Source organism: Budorcas taxicolor, chromosome 12 (assembly GCF_023091745.1).
Source record: "Budorcas taxicolor isolate Tak-1 chromosome 12, Takin1.1, whole genome shotgun sequence".
NCBI lineage: Eukaryota > Metazoa > Chordata > Mammalia > Artiodactyla > Bovidae > Budorcas > Budorcas taxicolor.
The window spans coordinates 72873187-72894294 of NC_068921.1; the positions used below are offsets into that span (position 1 = coordinate 72873187).

General features: G+C 36.3%; 1 protein-coding gene across 1 annotated transcript in view; it reads right to left on the minus strand.

Annotated features, from left to right (window-relative positions):
* LOC128057773 (UDP-glucose:glycoprotein glucosyltransferase 2-like) overlaps positions 1–21108 on the minus strand; it is a 141366-nt gene that overhangs the window by 78085 nt on the left and 42173 nt on the right. The window contains exons 11-15 of the mRNA XM_052650275.1: positions 19491–19582; positions 11669–11819; positions 5872–5991; positions 4939–5024; positions 4272–4407 (exon numbers count right to left, since the gene is read on the minus strand). Coding sequence (XP_052506235.1) covers positions 4272–4407; positions 4939–5024; positions 5872–5991; positions 11669–11819; positions 19491–19582 — 585 coding nt within the window. The remainder of the gene's footprint in view (positions 1–4271; positions 4408–4938; positions 5025–5871; positions 5992–11668; positions 11820–19490; positions 19583–21108) is intronic.

Sequence of the window (21108 nt, forward strand, 5' to 3'; positions counted from 1 at the left end):
TCTCCAGTCTCAAATACTTTAATCATACTGGCATAAAGTAAGCTGTTACCCCTTTATTTTTTTCCCCATTTCCCCTTCACTATACATCTTCTACCATGACCCTGTTATGGCACTGTTCCACATGGGGAAAACAGACAGCTCTGCCTCAAGAAAGATGGTACTTCTGAGCAGATGATTTACTGAAACATTAACATGAACTTGAGCCAAGACATTCTGGGGAAAGAGCCTACCAAGCAGAGGGGAAAAACTAGTGAGTACAAACATCATTAGGTAGTATTTTGACATATCAAATAAGAATACTATTTTTAGTCCCAATTCACTTGAAGTATTATTGCCAGAGACAATCCTCATATTATGACTGACAGAATCTTCATATTATTCTGCAGAATAAGGAACTAACATTCTGTAATTTCCTTTCATCACTATAAACTGTGTAACCTATCCCTTTAAGAGGTGACAGACCTAAAAGTAGCTCTCAGATTCTATGAGTCTCTCAGTGTATGAGGAAGTTTTCTCCTTATATTGAAGTAGAACATACTATGATCTTAATAACTCAAAAAAAGGGGAAAAGTACAGCCTTCTTTAAAACATAAACAGTGATTAGAAAATAAGATTCTGAATAAAGCAAAAGTTATATGTGAAAAGTCTTTTGAGGTCAATCATTTTACTAATTTGTTACTTTAAAAATATTAGGTATTCCTAAGGTATATAAGTTAACCAGAATATCTTACATAAGCTATTTTAGATATATAACAATTCAATCTTCTTATATATAATTTCAAAATTTTGTTTTTTTGAGGAATTTGCGATGCCATGCAATTTATTCACATTGTAGATAACATAGTTTATATGCAAATATTTATTAAAATTGCAATCCTTTTTTAAACCAACTCTGTTCCTATGGAAAGCAAAAGACTGTGTGCAATCTAAATATATTAATACATTATGAGAATTTGAGACCTGAAATAAAAATATAAATCCTTTCATTTTTATTAACATGTGTATGTAACATCTTATAAGCACAAAAGAGAGATTTTCAATCTTGTGAAATTTATAATCTAGTTAGGAAGGCAAACTTGCAGATATGTAAGTACTGTCACCCAAATATTACAGACTTACACCTTTGAACATCATACATAAATTTCAAATTTTTGTGATTCAATCTCCAATTTCTTGGCTTCAGAATGTCTAAATTTTTTCCCCAAACTTTAAACTTTCTATTTTGTATTGGTGTATTTGCTTCCCTGGTGGCTCAGATGATAAAAGAATCTGCCTGCAATGCAGGAGACCCAGGTTTAATCCCAGGGTTGGGAGGATGCCCTGGAGAAAGACATGGCAACCCAGTCCAGTATTCTTGCCTTGAAAATCCCAAGGACGGAGAAGCCTGGGAAGCTATGGTTCATAGGGTTGCAAAGAGTTGGACATGACAGAAGTGACTTAGGACACATGCATAGTCTATTAACAATGTTGTGGTAGCTTCAGGTGAATAGCAAAGGGACTCAGCCATATACAATTTTAAGAACTGTTATGTAACTTGGTAAGCAAAAAAAGTATGGGACATTATGAACTATAACTAACAAAATGAACCATCTCCACGAACAAACCAGGTAACACTGAAAATGAACATCACTGTGGATTATAATATCAGTTCAGTTCAGCCGCTCAGTCGTGTCTGACTCTTTGCGACCCCATGAATCGCAGCACGCAAGGCCTCCCTGTCTATCACCAACTCCCGGAGTTTACTCAAACTCAGGACCATTGAATTGGTGATGCCATCCAGCCATCTCATCCTCTGTTATCCCCTTCTTCTGCCTCCAATCCCTCCCAGCATCAGAGTCTTTTCCAATGAGTCAACTCTTTGTGTGAGGTGGCCAAAGTACTAGAGTTTCAGCTTTAGCATCATTCCTTCCAAAGAACACCCAGGACTGATCTCCTTTGGAATGGACTGGTTGGATCTCCTTGAAGTCCAAGGAATTCTCAAGAGTCTTCAACACCACAGTTCAAAAGCATCAATTCTTCTGTGCTCAGCTTTCTTCACAGTCCAACTCTCTCATCCATACATGACTACTGGAAAAACCATAGCCTTGACTAGACAGACCTTTGTTGGCAAAGTAATGTCTCTGCTTTTGACTATGCTATCTAGGTTGGTCATCACTTCTTCCAAGGAGTAAGCATCTTTTAATTTCATGGCTACAGTCACCATCTGCAGTGATTTTGGAGCCCCCGAAAATAAATTCTGACACTGTTTCCACTGTTTCCCCATCTATTTCCCATGAAATGATGGGACCAGATGCCATGATCTTAGTTTTCTGAATGTTGAGCTTTAAGCCAATTTTTTCACTCTCCTCTTTCAAGAGGCTTTTTAGCTCCTCTTCACTTTCTGCCATAAGGGTGGTGTCATCTGCATATCTGAGGTTATTGATATCTCTCCCGGCAATCTATCGGTGAAGCACAATTTTCCTCCCAATGTCATCTCCCTCTGTTCCTCAGAAGCAAGCATCATCTTGTTTCTCTTTTACCATTTCCTTACCTTTTAAGTACTAGAGTTTTATCTGCATGTATTTCCAGGCACTATGATATTTAGTTTTGTTTGCTTTTTGAGCTTTAAACAGTACATGGTAATATGTTGGCCTTCTATACTTTCATTATGCCTCTAATACATCCATAATTTTAGCATATCATGATCCATCATGTGAAATGATTAAGTTTTACTGATTAATATGGATTTTATATATATATATATATATATATATATATAGTATACCAATATACCATATATATGTAGTTTCCGGTTTGTTGCTGTTGTGCATGATTCTGCTAATAGTCTCCTACAGCAACGATTTGTCTCAAAGTATGTGTGTGTGCATGTGTGGAGGGAATATGCAAATTTAACTTCAAATTTTGAAGAACTACAATTGTTTCTCAAAGTGGTTATACCAATTCATATTCTTAGAGGCAGTGTAACAGTGTAAAGGAATTTCCATTGTTCTCCATTCTCATTAATGTATGATACTGTCAGCTTTCTTAATTAGTGCCAAATTATAGGAGATAAGATATATCTCAGGGTAAGCTTTATTTGCATTTTTATGATTTCTGAGATACTCAGTTACCATTAATTGTAATAAACATTTACTTACTTTAATAATTTCAATACATTTTGGCTTAACATTAGTGTATCCTCTAATATTTTGAAAAATCTCTATGTATTTTTTTCATTGGGTTTTTCAACTTGCAGGAAATCTAATACATATCATATACTGCAAATATTTCTCTTCCTTGGAACTTTTTTGCTTCACCTCTTTATGATATCTGCTGATGAACAATGCACTGGTTTTCATTTGTAAGTAGCTAAATCTATCAGTATTCTCCTTCAGACTCATAATTTTTAAAATATTATTGAGGAACCTTAACTCCTTTGGGGTCCTAATTTCTTTCTAACATCTTAATTCTTTGTTTTTCACACTAAGTTTTTAAACTACCTGATATTTATTTTTTACATAAGGTGTGAGATCCTATCTGTTTGTACCAGATTATCATTAACTGCCCAGCTACCAGCTGTTTTAAGTCCATTCCAATATGATAGGAAGTTATAATAACGGTTGACAAGCCATAGAACAATAAATATAAAAATGAATAGAAGATTTTTAAAGCTATAATCTGACTCTCTTAACACCAACAATACAGTTCTTTAATGCATTTATATTTCCATTATGAGCCATAAGAGAGCCACCATTATAAAATAATCTTCTTACCTCGTATTACTTCCTTAATCATATTCTTACCAATTTCTTAGTTTCTTTGTCAGATTCAGTATCAGTCTTACCGTTTATCATTTTGATACCAATTTGCTGCCGTGAAGTTTTCCTCCTTTGAAAATCTCTAGGAAGTCTTATAAACTTTGCCACTTAGAGCATTTAAATTTGAAATAATCTTCTCCACTCATGATTTTATTCAAAACCCAGCTCAAGAATTCTCTAATTATTTTCTATAAATATGCTTCCTCTAAATTTATGTATACAATTTATGTTCCTTTATCAGTTGGGTAAACCTAAATAAATTCAGATTTTGGCAGAGCCTCTGTTGCCTTGTTTATAAAGTGGGGACAATATTGTGTACTTAAGCTGAGAGTTGCAAGAATCAATTTCATCATGTGCACTAATCTATCATGACAGTTTTTGTAAACTAAAATGTTAAAACTCCAACAGTAATAATGATAACAATGCAAAAACACTCTACATTCTGAAGAAATTATATGTAGTGCATTAACTCACATGTACTATGAACATAAATGCTTGTGATACACCATTCTCTTCTGCAATATAATTGAAAGCTCGCCAAAGGGCAACTCCAGCATCATTTGTTCCATCAACCTCATCATCTGTATTAACAATGAACACAAAACCAATTCTAGGAAAGAAGATGAATAAGAAATGTTACAACTCCCTCTTGAACCACAACAAACCATGGATTTTAAACATTATTAGACTCCAACATCTAGATGGAGGGAATGAGTTAACAGATGGGGTAAAGAAGAGTATTACTGTTTGAAAAGGTTTGATTTGTAATGACTATCTACCAAAATTCTCATCTCTGTAAGAGTCTTCCAAAATGTAAAACTCTCTGTAGTGACATTATCAAGTGGCTATTTTTTTTCCAGAAAAAAAAGGGGGGCAGGGAAGTGTACTCTTAACACAACCATAGGAAATGGATCCATCTTTAAGCATCCAAAGTGACAAGATCATTCTCTCAGGAAGGTAATACAGTAAACAAGATTAGCAAGCAGGTGTGATTAACTGAGTCTATCATAAGGGTGTATGATTCTTCACAACATACAGCACTGAGATAACTATCACCTTGAATTCCACATTAACACCCTGTGTAACACAATGTGAACATCACTGGATTTCCTTCAATTGACAGTTATAAATTGACAATTACCTAAGAGGAATTTTATGATGATAGAAAAGTTCAGCAACTTTTATAAAATCCACGGTATATTCTTGAGCAGGATCAATAAACAAAACCTAAAAAAAAGTAGACAGTCTATAATCACCATTTTAACACTTCAGAATTTTTATGAAATTGAAATTTAATATAATTTCTGTAACTGAAAGTATGAAATTCAAGGTACAATTTCTTAAAACTTTCTAGTAAAGAATTTTGAGGAATGTATATAAGTTTCACAGTTTATAAAGAATTTCTAAAAGCTACCCACCCAAATATAATAATACATGAAATTTAATCAGATTACTCATCTTCTTTTTGAAGCACAGCTCAAAGTAAATGTTTTTTGTTGTTTTTTTTTTTTACAGGAAGTGAAATACCTTATTCTAAGTATTCACTGGATTTTCTGTGATAAAGTTTTTAAAAAAGAAACAAATTGAATTTGACCAAAAAAATAATGGCTTAACATCTGCTGTAGGAACTAAGATATTCACTTCCTATGTGAAAAACTATAAAAGCCCTAGATGTTTTCTCCACAGTTTAAATTTCTATAAGGTTACTTAACACTGTAATAATGAACATTTATATGCACAGATTACAAAGTAGTATTTATGTATTTTTCCCTTAAATGTACTGAAATTTATTAATTCTTATAGAAGAAAAGTTTGATCAAATTCCTTTTAGAAAATTTAACAATAATCCATCAACTTAATATTGGTATTATAAAGGTACATGGGGATAAAACAATAAAAGGCAGGTTATGTGTCCCTGCTAGCTTGTGAAACCTAGTCAGCCATGCCACCTCAAGCTTATTACATTAGGCAAATACTTCCTTATTACTCAGATGCCTAACAGCAAGGTAGTACCAAAAAAACCAAGGATATCTTCATAAAAGATGCAGACAAAATTTCAAAATAGAAAACTCACCAAATTATGAAAATTACGCCTTATGAAAGGTATACTTCCAGGGAATATTGGTTTCAAAAGTTCCTGGTAACTTGAAGGCCATGTTAAATACATCTCATCAGTTTCTAAGTTATTAACCCACTAGAAAAGAATCCAGAAAGCTGTGAAAGCTATATTAATATTTAAATCATTTTCAAAGCCAAATCTGACTTTATCAAACAGTAAGTGAAATATACCTAAGATTTTCTACATTTCTGATTAAGTATAAGGAGCTAGATGAATATTCTGTAAGGAACAAACATTATGTGCAACAATTTTACATTCCCATATGGTAAAGCATCTGTCTACAATGTGGGAAACCCCGGTTCGATCCCTGGGTCGGGAAGATCCTCTGGAGAAGGAAATGGCAATCCACTCCAGTACTATTGCCTGGAAAATCCCATGGATAGAGGAGCTTGGTAGGCTACAGTCCATGGGGTCGCAAAGAGTCGAACACGACTGAGCGACTTCACTCACTATAGCCTTTTACGTTACATTCCCTTTGAAACAACTGACTATTTACTCATTTTTCATATTAAAAAATTAAACTGTATATTAAATAGTCTTCATAAACCATTTAAGGTATAAGAGGCAATGAGGTCATTCACCTCTCTAAAATTTAAAAGCTTGGACATAAGGAAAATAAAATGACTTAGAAAAATTAAATTTTTAAAACCAACACTTAGGACATCCAGTTCTAATCAAGGTGGAATAGCTTATGTTTAACTAGCCCTCTCTCCTGAAACAAGGACAACAGGAGGAGAAAACTACTGTTTAGAGGCTTGGAGGTACAGGTCAATCAACAATCAAGAACTAAGGAGTTACAACCCTTGAAAGCAGGAGGAACATGAGGCAAGCACCACATTCGCCTCAACTTTGTTCCCGGGGGCATTTTCACAACTGTAGTCTGAAGGAAGATAATTCAAACAGCAAATGACAGCCATATCTGGCTTTCCAATATGGAAAAGATATATGAGTATCTTATCCCCTTGGTGGTGAGTTAAATATATTTTTTTTATTTGAAGTGAGAAACCAGCATAATGCTTTATGCATCAGTCCCACTGAACTTGAATTAATGACTGGAGGTTGAGTAGCTTTTGATGTGGATCAAAATAGCTGAATGGGTTTATTTAAAATGCAGATTCTTTGGCACCACTTCATACCTACTAAATAATTCCCATTCAAAATAAGTGCCCTACATGATTCTTATGACAAATACTAAAGTTAGAAAGCTATAGAAATGACACAATTTATGGCCATGAGTGCTGGGTGAAGAAGGTGAGGTGATATCCGGATCCGTTTTGGAGAACTACTGAGACAACACGGGAAATCATGTTGACTAGGTCCACAGTCACTGACTGCTCTGTCTCTAGTCTCAGGTGAATATACACACAGAAGCAGCAACAGGAACTAGAAGGGCGCCTCACAAAGTCACGTGCAGAACTGGCACTGACAGTCCAAAGATCTACCTCCATCTGTTCTGCTGGTCATAACTCAGGCCTTGGCTATCCACTAGGCTTCCAAGATACTGAAAAGAAGATACTGTCATTTATTGATTAGAACCTGTAAAACAACCTCCTCAACATCCAGGGAGTTATACAAGTCAATAAAGAATCACAGGATAGGTCAATCTGTTAGAGGCTGATACTCATTCTGAGAGAAGCAAAGACTTATAGTTCACATCTTTTGAGTTCCTTTAGGGGAGTGACATTAGCTAAAACATTTGAGTAATAAATTCCAAAACTTCATCCTTATTAAAAAAACATGGAAAAACTAGAAAATCTGTGGGAATGATCATTTTCAAAACGATGAAAACCAATCAAAAGTTTACAGCAACCCTGAGAGTGTTTACTCATGAAAAAAGGCTGAATCTCAGTAAGAACACTGAGATTTGTGGTATTGTAATAATTTACCTCAATCCCATATCCTGCTCTCAGTCTAAAGAGAAGCCTTGAAAATGACAGCTCACATTCCAGTACCAATACTGGAAGCAGGAGAATGGGCTTTATTCTGAAAGAATTGTAACTTTTTGTCTGAACTGTCTGGTGACTTCCTAGAAAACCTTCTGAAAAGTTTTGCCTTTACCCTGCCTCACCCATAATTTGCCTAGTATGAAAGCTGTTACTCTAATTTATGCAAAACATTTACTGGGAAATGTTTAGACACTCCTGAGATAATAGATAATGAGATACACGATGGAGTAACTACAAACCTAGTGAGGAAAGGTTGGGAAATGGGAAACAGGGCTTTGAGAGGTTCTGATGAATTCCTGGGAAGATACAAGGCCATGACTGAGAGAAGGCCCTACATTCTCACTTCTGGTTGACTTTCAAGCTCTATGCAAACAAGAATTGAATGCAGAGAATGCAGAGATGCAGACTGCCTGGCTGAATGTTCAGTGTGTGCTGCTCTCCCTCCCTCCACGTGTGACACACACAAAGCACCTCTGTCAAGATGCAAAGATTGGGAGATTTTCTGGTTCCAGGTATTTAAGTAAAATCTCGGTCCAGTAGTTAGCAGATGAATAGGCTAACCTAACAGAGATTTCTGTGGCCACACATGAAAAAGAATACAGACTCTATAAAATGAGTCACTATTAAACAACAGCAAACAGCAATAATCACAAATCCCAGGGAGGGGTGAGAATCTGATGTCCAGGAAGTGCCACAGTATTCAGTATTTCAACAACAAAAAAATAAAAGGCAATGAAAAATTCTAAATTAAACATAAGGAAACAATTCCATTTACAGTAACATCAAAAAGTGTAAAATACTTAAAAATAATTTAACTAAGCCTGAAACTTACACTGAAAGCTGCAAAACACTGTTGAAAGAAATTATGCTAAATAAATGGAAAGGCATCTCACATTCACAGATTGGAAGATGTCTAAATAGCAACTGTAATATGTATAAATGGCAATATTCCTTAAACAATTTATTGATTCAACAAAATCTCAATAAAAATTCCAGCTTGTCTTTTTTTTTTTTTTTACAGAAATGGACAAGCTCATTCCATAATTCAAAAAGAAAGGAAAAAGGTGTAAAATGCCAAGACAATCTTAAAGATGAAGAATAAAGTTGTAGGACTCATAATTTAGAATTTTTAAAGTCACTACAAAGCTACAGTAAAAAAAAAATAAACAAACAGTCTGATGCTGGAATAAGGATAAGATAAAGATCAACAGAACTGAACTCAAAGTCCAGAAATAAACTCACATGTCTAGTCAACTGATTAACAGCATCATTACCAGATGAGGACAGGGAAATTTGCCTTTATGACTGTGGGGTGTGGTTGTCAAGTTACACTCTTAACTAAAGTGCAAAATATAGTTGTAGGGGTAGTTTTGCTACCCCTACAATATGACCAAACACCCCATCACTGTGGGTGGTCTGGCACCTTGAACTAAAAAGAAATTACAATCCAGAGGAGCCAAACACATAATCCTATGATAGTTTTCACTGACTCTTCACATACCTGAGGTACTATATAAAGGCTGCAAACGCACAGCAATTAAAGTAGATAAAATCTAAATTGTGACTCCTGAAGTCTGAGACAGAGAAACCTGAAATCATAAGTCAGGGATGGAAGAAAACTAATGACCCTTAAGTTCTTCCTCAATTCTCAACCAGACTTTTAAGAAATAAACTGCCAACCCCTCATATTTTGAGAGGGAGGGTATAAACACAGAAATCAGAAATGACTTAACTCAGAGGCTCAGCTTTGTCCGTAAAGACAAAAAAGTAAGCAGAGAGACAGATTCGGGGAAAAAAGAATTTAAAGCAAAGTACTGCATTCATTCATGAATAACTTTGTTTTGATATTAAGATATTTAACATTTTTTTTTTGCTTACTTCCTATTAAATAAGATCTGATGTATGTTGATGGTATGTAACAAAGTCCTGGAGTGGGGGGGGGCACCTACATTCCACTGGAAGAAGATTATAAACGAATACATATCATAACGGGTGGTAGCAAATACTATGAAGCAAAAATAAAGTTTATGTGTGAGCTAATTTTGCTGCTCTAACAGACCAAGTTGAACAGTGCTGAGACCTCGGAGCTCTGCATTTTGTGCCAGTTAATCTTTTTGGAGGTAGCTAGAGAATTAAGTCTCAGGAACAATTTTCTATTCAGACAGGCACTTTCCAAGTGGAAAAATAGAAGCATTTAAGACATAAAGCTTCCCTTAATAGTACATAAAAAAGATACTTTAAAAATTACTAGTCTTAGAAGGAATGAAATTCTTATACATGCTACAATATGGATGAACCTTGAAAACATCATAGTGAGTGAAATAAGTCAGGCATAATTGGACAAATATCATATGACTACCCTTACATGCAGTATGGGAATAGGCAGATTCACAGAGACAAAAAGTAGAACAGAGGTTACCAGGCACTTAAGGGAGAAGGGAATGGGTGTCTATTTGAAATGATGAAGTTCTAGAAACAGATAATGGTGACAGTTGGACAAGACTGTGAATATATTTAATGCCAATGAATTATAGACTTAAAATGCTTAACAGAGCATTACCCTATATTATATTTTACCTCAATAAAAATTACTTCCAAGAAGTTCTTTGGAAAAGAACGCCTCCTCAAAGTGTCCAAGAGCTGGGCAAGAGAGGAGTCTTTATAGCATACAGGCGGAGACTCTGTGGGCAGTGCGGGCAGTGGGAACAGCATCAGGGGACTGCTCCCCCCACGTGACTGACCATCTTCCATAGCCAACCTTGGAGGATAAGGATGCTATTTCATAAATGGAGTTGGAAAGTTTCTTTACAGGTCTATTACTTATGTTCAGAATAGCTTTGAAAATTACTCCCCTCATTTTATCTCACCTCCAGAATTTTTCTGAAAATGGTCAAAAGCATAAATGCTTAAAAAAAAAGACACAAAGTATTAAAGTAACTAACATGGTCATTCCTCTTACTGATAAAGACATTATTAGAAGTAGATATCTGTTATTGAGTATAAAGACATCCAAGTAAGAGTAAAATTAAGCCAGTGAGAGGACATGGTCTAAAGACTAGTTAAAAAAAAAAAACCTGGAGCCAACAAACAAGAAACTTATAAAACTGTCCTAAAAGATACAATGGTCCAACTAACAAATAACGAATGTAGTTTGTTTTCAGTGTGAGGTCTCTGATGTTCAGGGAACGCAGCAGTCCTTCGGTGCTGTTATCATTCCCTGATTCCTGGATGGCTGACCAACTCTATAGGTGGGAAGATTGTTCTGGCAGGAAAAGGAGGAAGTAAGCCATTTCCACCTATTAGGCCATACCATAGACTATTTTTGTGCTTTAAAGAAGGAAAAGTGATGTGATCAGATTTCAAAAAAATTCACTTAGGCTGTAATACATGGACCAGAACATCAGGAAGCCACTGCAAATTGTTCGGCAAGATTTTCACTATATTAAGGTGGTATTCGTATATTCCTGAGATATCAACCATTTGGTATTTTGTTGCTGCTGTTGCTTAGGCAGTTATTCTGTTGTTCTCGTTTTGTTTTATCTTTACAGCTGGAAAGGATACTGAATGAGCTGAGTAGATATTCTCCTGAGGAAGTACAGAGAATACAAGAAAGGGGAAAGGAAGATCTACAGGGAGAGGGAATGAGTCTGTAGTTTTACTTTTTCTTCTCACTGAGTTTTACTTTTTATTCTTACTCCTATAACCTCTTTCAAAATGCTTAAATTAATTCTAAAGTCTGCCAATATCTGGTTTTAAGTCTTAAGTCTACTAAAAGTTTTAAAGTGAGAAATTACAGGGGCACTTACCATGATAGAAGAATGTCTAATATCTAGTGCATAGGTATCATCCCAACTATGTACACTTAATTTTAAAAACTTGCTCATATCTTCTCCTTTGATCCCAAGACTGTGAAGGCCATTCATCATTTTTCCTTCCAGTTTCAGCATATCCAAAAGACTTCAGGTTTAAAGAAAAGAAATGTTTTACTTTGATTTGCCAAAATTTTTTATTAAATCCTTTAAAGTTCATAGATATCTCAAAGCATTAGAAACAAGTTTTTATGGTATTTTTATTAACAGCACAAAAACACATTATTAAACTCATTAACAAACAGGACAAGAATTTCTAATTAGTTATCTAGTGTAAACTATATTGAGTTTTTTTAAAGTTATAACAAAATCTTCCTTAAAGGGCAAGACATTAAGGTATATATATATTATATTCCTTCACCAAGGAAGTGAAAATAGTCATTCCTGAGGCAAGCCAAAAATGAAAGGAAAAAATACAGTAGAGGTTACTCTCTTGATACAAAAAACAAGATCAAACATGACCTAAAATACAAAGTTTCATAAAAGCATGAAAATTCACATATGTTTAGAATACATATTAAAATTTCTAATTGCATATACAATAATTTGACAGCTCTTAGTACTACTAATGTTAGAAAGTATTATTGCTAAAAGTAACAAATCATCAATAAATGACCTTATTGACAAAGAGTCAGAGCAATTTGATACTTTAAACCACTGCTTATCAAGTTCACTCTGGGTCTCATAACAACCTCAGGAAGTCTCAAGAGATGCCAGTGAGGCTCAGAGAGATGAAACCTCCTGCCCAGGAACTTAGCCAGTGGACTCACAGAGCTGAGACATGAAGGCCATCTGCAAAGATAGGTAAGGCTGTACAGACCATGGTAAAGCATGTTCATGTTGGGGAAGGTAAAAATCTACTAGGCAAGGAGGAATTCTGATTATTACTTTTTTGAAAACAAGTATTTGTATTTATTATATTTAACCCAAGTGCTTCATTCAAAACTCCATTCATGGAAATCACCTTGCCTTTCAGAAATGAACAGAATCGGAATAAAGTGATATATTGGCTTTAGATATAGTTCTTCAGGAGGACTATAGAAATCTACATTTAAAGAGTAGAGAGCTAATATCTAAACTCCTAAGAAGGTTGTTTTGGAAGTATTTCAAGCTGGCCTGTATGACAACCGCACAGCATGTCTGTATCCTAGACAGTTCTGACTGTATTACAAAGCAGACATTTTACCATTCCCTTCAAATGTATTAGAAGATGAATGTGATTAAAAAAAAAGCACCACCTTGAATATCATAAATTACCAATAATAAGATTTGGTTGGGGCTATAACACTACACTGGTGTGGCTTCTTAAAGTTCTTAATCCCTTTAGTCTGAATTTTCTCATTTGTAAAATAAGAACTGTGGATGGCACTGCCAATGTTCTCTCCATTTAAAAAATGTTATGATGCTTATTGAAGAGATACTTTTAATGTGATAGAATTATAATACTCTTCATAGCTTCTGTAACTACCATCTTTGTTATCACTACCTAGTTTTCAAGGAAACCTATCAACAGAAAAACTAGATAGAGCTACATGGTACGGTACCCTGAAAAGGGCATGAGATTTCAAACCCTGAAACTATTTGCTAGTTGTGTCCCTATCTTTATGTGAGATCTCAGTCTTTGCTTCCCCATACATAAAAAGAGAACAGCAATAATCACCTGATAGAGTATTACGACTAAATGAATTTACTACTAAGTACACAGTTGCTCTCAACAGCACCAGTTTCTTCCTTGCTCTTTTCAAATATTGAATTTTGAATACAAAATTTAAAAAAAAAAACTGGTTCTTGAAATATGATAGGTTTATCAGGAAAACTGGATTGTTAAATAATAAAAACTATTTTTCATGCTTCTCTTTTAATAGTTACTAGGAAAACAATAGAATGGAAAAGACTACAGATATCTCGTCAAGAAAATTAGAGATACCAAGGGAACTTTTCATGCAAAGATGGGCACAATAAATGACAGAAAAGATATGGAGCTAACAAAAGCACAAGATATTAAGAAGAGGTGGCAAGAATACTCAGAAGAACTATACAAAAAAGATCTTCACAACCAAGATAATCATGATGGTGTGATCACTCACCCAGAGCCAGACATCCTGGAATGCGAAGTCAAGTGCGCCTTAGGAAGGATCATTACAAACAAAGCTAGTGGAGGTGATGGAATTCCAGTTGAGCTATTTCAAATCCTGAAAGATGATGCTGTGAAAGTGCTGCACTCCATATGCCAGCAAATTCGGAAAACTCAGCAGTGGCCACAGGACTGGAAAAGGTCAGTTTTCATTCCAATCCAAAAGAAAGGCAATGCCAAAGAATGCTCAAACTACTGCACAATTGCACTCATCTCACACACTAGTGAAGTAATGCTCAAAATTCTCCAAGCCAGGCTTCAACAGTATGTGAACCATGAACTTCCAGATGTTCAAGCTGGTTTTAGAAAAGGCAGAGGAACCAGAGATCAAATTGCCAACATCTGCTGGATCACTGAAAATGCGAGAGAGTTCCAGAAAAACATCTACTTCTGCTTCACTGACTATGCCAAAGCCTTTGACTGTGTGGATCACAATAAGCTGTGGAAAATTCTGAAAGAGATGGGAATCCAGACCACCTGACCTCCCTCTTGAGAAACCTGTACACAGGTCAAGAAGCAACAGTTAGAACTGGACATGGAACAACAGACTGGTTCCAAATTGGGAAAGGAATATGTCAACACTGTATACTGTCACCCTGCTTATTTAACTTCTATGCAGAATACATCATGAGAACTGCTGGACTGGATGAAGCACAAGCTGGAAGCAACATTTCTGGGAGAAATATCAATGACCTCAGATAAGCAGATGACACCACCCTTATGGCGGAAAGCAAAGAGAAATTAAAAAGCCTCTTGATGAAAGTGAAAGAGGAGAGTGAAAAAGTTGGCTTAAAACTCAACATTAAGAAAACTAAGATCATGGCATCTGGTCCCACCACTTCATGGCTAACAGATGGGGGAAAATTGGAAACCATGATAGAATTTATTTTGGGGGGCTCCAAAATCACTGCAGATGGTGACTGCAGCCATGAAATTAAAAGATGCCTACTCCTTGGAAGAAAAGTTATGACCAACCCAGACAGCATATTATAAAGCAGAGACATTACTTTGCCAACAAAGGTCTGTCTAGTCAAGGCTATGGTTTTTCCAGTAGTCATGTATGGATGTGAGAGTTGGACTATAAAGAAAGCTGAGCGCCAAAGAATTGATCCTTTTGAACTGTGGTGTTGGAGAAGACTCCTGAGAGCCCCTTGGATTGCAAGAAGATCCAACCAGTCCACCCTAAAGGAAATCAGTCCTGAATATTCATTGGAAGGATTGATGCTGAAGCTGAAACTCCCAATACTTTGGCCACCTGATGTGAAGAACTGACTTATTGGAAAAGACCCTGATGCTGGGAAAGACTGAAGGAGAGAGAAGGGGACGACAGAGGATGAGATGCTGGATGACATCATCGACTCAATGGACATGAGTTTGAGTAAACTCTGAGAGTTGGTGATGGACAGGGAGGCCTGGTGTGCTGCAGTCCATGGGGTCACAAAGAGTCAGACACAACTGAGCAACTGAACTGATCATTAAATTTGCTTAGAATCTTTCACTGGCTTCTCCTGCCTTCAAGATAAAAGGCCAAAATGTGAAACCTGGTTCCACAATCTTTGTCCACCTGTGCAACCTAAGTACCTTCCAGCTCTTCACTGCATACTCTGGCCATATTAGACCATGCATTTTCTCAAATATGTCATGTTTGCAGAACCTCCACTCTCTACTCTACCTGATTCATCCTTAAATATCACTTCCTTGAAGAAAACTGATATCCATTGTCCCCATCGAGAACAAGTTTAAAACTCTCAAAGCACTACACTTTATCTTTTAGAAACCTTATCACAATGTAATTATTACTAAATTTCAATTATCCCACTAGACCCTAAATTCTGTTTAGGACATTTCTGTCTTGTTCACCACTATACCCCCAATATCTAGCAGTCTCTATACCACAGAAAGCATTCAGACATTAGCCAAATGGAAATTTATTATTGAACTGATTTTACCACATTGAATTTTAAAGCTGCCTGCATTACAGATACATATTTATCCAGAGATCAAACTGTGAGCCAGACAACTTCACTAAGATACAGAAAAATTACACAAGTGGGACAATCAAGACACCTTTGTGACCTCTTTCTTTCTGGTAGTTATACTGTACTGACATCACTCAAGTCTGAACAGGCTGGCTATCAAAATAAGTAACATCCAATATGTTACCAGAGTCAATTTCTTGGGCGGTTCTACTTGACCAGAGTCTCGTCCACTCTGGGGCTGGGGTAACTATTAAGTAGCTCTATGGTAGATGTAGCTAAGGTAGATACATAAAACACATATATGGAACTCCTCAGATTTATTTGGTCGGTGTTGGAGAAGACTCTTGAGAGTCCCTTAGACTGCAAGGAGATCCAACCAGTCCATTCTGAAGGAGATCAACCCTGGGATTTCTTTGGAAGGAATGATGCTAAAGCTGAAACTCCAGTACTTTGGCCACCTCATGCAAAGAACTGACTCATTGGAAAAGACTCTGATGCTGGGAGCGATTGGGGGCAGGAGAAGAAGGGGACGACCGAGGATGAGATGGCTGGATGGCATCACTGACTCAATGGACGTGAGTCTGAGTGAACTCCAGGAGTTGGTGATGGACAGGGAGCCCTGGCATGCTGCGATTCATGGGGTCGCAAAGAGTTGGACACGACTGAGCGACTGGACTGAACTGATGTGCCTTCTTCCCTAGTCACTGCCCCTGCCTCCTACTGCCCTAGTCTCCCTGGAGGTGAGAGTCAGGCTTGGGCACACGCTGTGTGACCCAGTGCTGACCTGACCCTAAGCATGAGGGCTTTGGCTCCTCTGGGATCACAGGAAGAAAGGTTGCGCTGTGGGCATGACATCAGTTCTCCACAACCCCAAAATGCAGAAGATAGGAAGAAAGAGAAAAATTATGTTTCCTTCACTTTCGTGCCCCAAATTCTACAGTACTGGTTGCACAGCACCTCTCTCCAGATCTAGGACATAACCTCAATATTAGGACATGGTCCTTCCTCTCCTCTTTCTTGCATCATTTTCTTCCATTCATCAGCCTCTTCACACTGTTTTTTATCTGACATTCTCTGATCTTTCCTGAGAACCTCTTTCTTTGATTGTGATATAAATATCCTCATATATTTTCTTTTCTCTCCTTTAAGGGAATTACAGTAGTTTCAACTAGTGATCCCAACAAGAAGGAACAAAAATGTATCACACATCGTGCAGATCACTAATTACCAGGTGAGGACCCAAGAGGGTTCTATTTCTCAAATAACCTGTAGCCTTTCCATTGATAAATTACATCTCAAAGTGTTCCTGCTATAAAAATTTCCCCATACAATGCCACAGAAAACTTCAAAATCTACCTGCCAATTCTGCCCTCTTTTAAATCTATTTTCACTGTTCTTGAGCACAGATGTAATTTCTGTACTTTGAAGCTTACAGCCAGGAGCTAACAACTGCTCTTCTCTATGTGTAGTATCTATCCTTCACATCTTAGATTAGCATTTTCCCAATATTAGGTGCAAAAACTCAACTAAATAAAGATAAAAACTTCACTTGAAATCAACTTCTCAATCTTTCCTGTGTTTTCCTATATATTTCTAAACTTGCTAAGAAAATGAAAGTTTACATTCAAAAAAAGGAAACTGAATTCAATTAAAACTAAATATTTGAAATAAAGTATTGTGTTTACTAAATTCATCTCATATTCTAATTATGAATTTTTAAAGTAGTTTTATGACTCTCTTTAAAAGTAAAATAAATTCACTTTGATTTGTCTTCTGTGGCCCACGGCTTTTCATTTACAGCTTAATGGCCACGATAAATACAAGACTTTCTAATTCTGCACTAGAGTATTTTGGGGAACTTTTTTGACCTAAAGAGACAGTATCGAGCAATCTATCATTTCCTTCTTTTGGCCACACCGTGCTGCATCAGGGATCTTAGTTCCCCAACCAGGGATCAAATCTATGCTCCCGGCACTGGGAGCATAAAGTCTTAACCATTGGACTTCCAGGCAAGTCCCTAGCAATCTAACATTTCAAGTTTACTTTCTGATGGATACAAGCACTTAAAATTCTTCCTGCTGGTTTCTTTATTCTGCGAAAACATCTCATACTCCTTTCACATCTTTCCTGAAGGGTACAACTCCCTAGCTACTCAGCGCTGGCCCAAGAAACATTCAAGCTAATGATAGACCTAAAAGGCAGAGGAACCAGAGATCAAATTGCCAACATCCGCTGGATCATGGAAAAAGCAAGAGAGTTCCAGAAAAACATCTATTTCTGCTTTATTGACTATGCCAAAGCCTTTGACTGTGTGAATCACAAGAAACTGTGGAAAATTCTGAAAGAGATGGGAATACCAGACCACCGGATCTGCCTCTTGAGAAATCTATATGCAGGTCAGGAAGCAGCAGTTACAACTGGACATGGAACAACAGACTGGTTCCAAATAGGAAAAGGAGTATGTCAAGGCTGTATATTGTCACCCTGCTTATTTAACTTATATGCAGAGTACATCATGAGAAACGCTGGGCTGGAAGAAACACAAGCTGGAATCAAGATTGCCGGGAGAAATATCAATAACCTCAGATATGCAGATGACACCACCCTTTTGGCAGAAAGTGAAGAGGAGCTAAAAAGCCTCTTGATGAAAGTGAAAGAGGAGAGCGAAAAAGTTGGCTTAAAGCTCAACATTCGGAAAACGAGGATCATGGCATCTGGTCCCATCACTTTATGGGAAATTGATGGGGAAACAATAGAAACAGCGTCAGACTTTAATTTTGGGGGCTCCAAAATCACTGCAGATGGTGACTGCAGCCATGAAATTAAAAGACACTTACTCCTTGAAAGAAAAGTTATGACCAACCTAGATAGTATATTCAAAAGCAGAGACATTACTTTGCCGACTAAGGTCCGTCTCGTCAAGGCTATGGTTCTTCCTGTGGTCATGTGTGGATGTGAGAGTTGGACTATAAAGAAAGCTGAGCACAGAAGAATTGATGGTTTTGAACTGTGGTGTTGGAGAAGACTCTTGAGAGTCCCTTGGACTGCAAGGAGATCCAACCAGTCCATTCTGAAGGAGATCAACCCTGGGATTTCTTTGGATGGAATGATGCTAAAGCTGAAACTCCAGTACTTTGGCCACCTCATGCGAAGAGTTGACTCATTGGAAAAGACTCTGATGCTGGGAGGGATTGGGGACAGGAGGAGAAGGGGACGACCGAGGATGAGATGGCTGGATGGCATCACTGATCGATGGACGTGAGTCTGAGTGAACTCTGGGAGATGGTGATGGACAGGGTGGCCTGGCGTGCTGTGATTCATGGGGTTGCAAAGAGTCGGACACGACTGAGCAACTGAACTGAACTGAACTTGTCAATTAAAGATAGTTTCAAATAATAGGACAAGAATAACTCTAGGATTCAGAAACTTCAATTTTATCATCTGAATAAATTTCTCCAAGGTATCTTTCAGCTCTGATATTCAAAGACACTTAGAATATTCTATCAAAATAACAGAGTTGCTTTGCAAAATCAAATAGATATATTTGCTTTAAAGTGAATATCTGCATTTCAACAAATACTAAATTCAGAACAAAAGTGCACCTTTACACATAAACCAGAGTTTGTATCAGTAATTTAATACTTACCTAAAAGGATCATAGGAATCCATATCAACATGAAGTCCATTTATATACAGACCAGCATCACCTGGCTGAATATTAAATTTATCTTGAAGATGCTGGAAATAGAGAAAATAATTAACCAAATGATATAACAATAGTTGATCTGCGTCAGGAGTTGGCAAACTATTTCTATTGAGTTGGATAGCAAATATTTTTCGGTTTGCCAACTACTCAACTCCATCCTGCAGCCCAAAAGCACCAGTTCTAATCAACAAATGAGCATGATTATGTTCTAAAAAAACTTTCATGCATTATGACAGGCCGCAGCCCATATTTGGCCTTTGGGTAGTACTGCCCACACTTGATGGGAATCTTATAAAAGGTTAGAGAGACAATACTTGAGTATTTTGATTTTGTAATATGTGATATTAATTTCCTAATGCTACAACTACTACTTACCTATTACATTTTATACTGTATGTGCATATGCACACAAACACTTAGCATTTGACAGCTGGCACATTCCTATTCTTTGATAGCCCAGAACTCAAAACTTTGGTGTATGTGTAAAGATTTAGCAATTACTCTAAATTCATAAGTTTCCATGAAAGAAGTGTTTCAATGTTCACTTTTAGTTAACTAAAACTTAACTTTTTTAATTGATATAAATACTGATATAAAAATTCTAATATCTTATGCTTTCAAATGTTATCAAGAATTTTTATAATTTTGATGTATTTTTTCTTCTACTTAAGAGTAAACAGGTTTTAACGTCAAGTGAATAAACTTTTTCTGACTTTGTTATTGATTTCTAGTTTGCACTGAGACTGAGAATTTTTTCCTATTTATTCCACTTTCTGGAATTTTTGCAATTACTACTTTCCCTTGGTCTTCTATATCTTTACTTACTTTCTGACCATTTCATTAGTCTTAGAGAGGTAAATTATACTTCTCCTTCCATTTCCTGTAGTTTGTTTCATGATGGTGCTGCAGTGTTTTGATGTAAAGATATCTTAAACTTCTCTATTTTCATTAGGAATTGTATCCGTTAGTGTTATAAAGGGCCATTTTTTGTCATTGATATTTTTATTTTTTTTGTCATTAATATTTTTAGAACAGAATTTGGCTTCATGGCATTTTAAGATCATACCCTTAGAACATAGTATTTGCTTGATATACCTCTGCACATTCTTTCATTTTTGACATTTCTGAATCATGTTAAGGGTTTTTATTTCACATACAAACATTAGGTGTCTGTTTCACACCTAATGAAACAAACAGAAAAATTTTGCTAATATGTTAAGCTTATTTACATTTATTGATATCCTAGACTTGGTTAGTCTCAAATGGGATTCTTTCATGCTGTTTACTCTTTCAAGATGCATCTTTAAAGTTCTCTTTTTTTTTTTTCTTGTTCACTCAGCTCTCTTCATGCTTCGGAAGATTTAGACTTTTCTCTACTAGTTACTATCAAACGTGTATATTTATTTAATACCCTCCATCATCTTTTTAATCAATAGCTAACGATTTGTTACTAAAAATAATAGAATAAGCCTTTAAACTTTTCCTGCTGCTTTTCCTCTTGGACAACCCAATTTTACTCAATAGTTTTACAGTCATTAGTGGTTAGTCGAACCCAGGT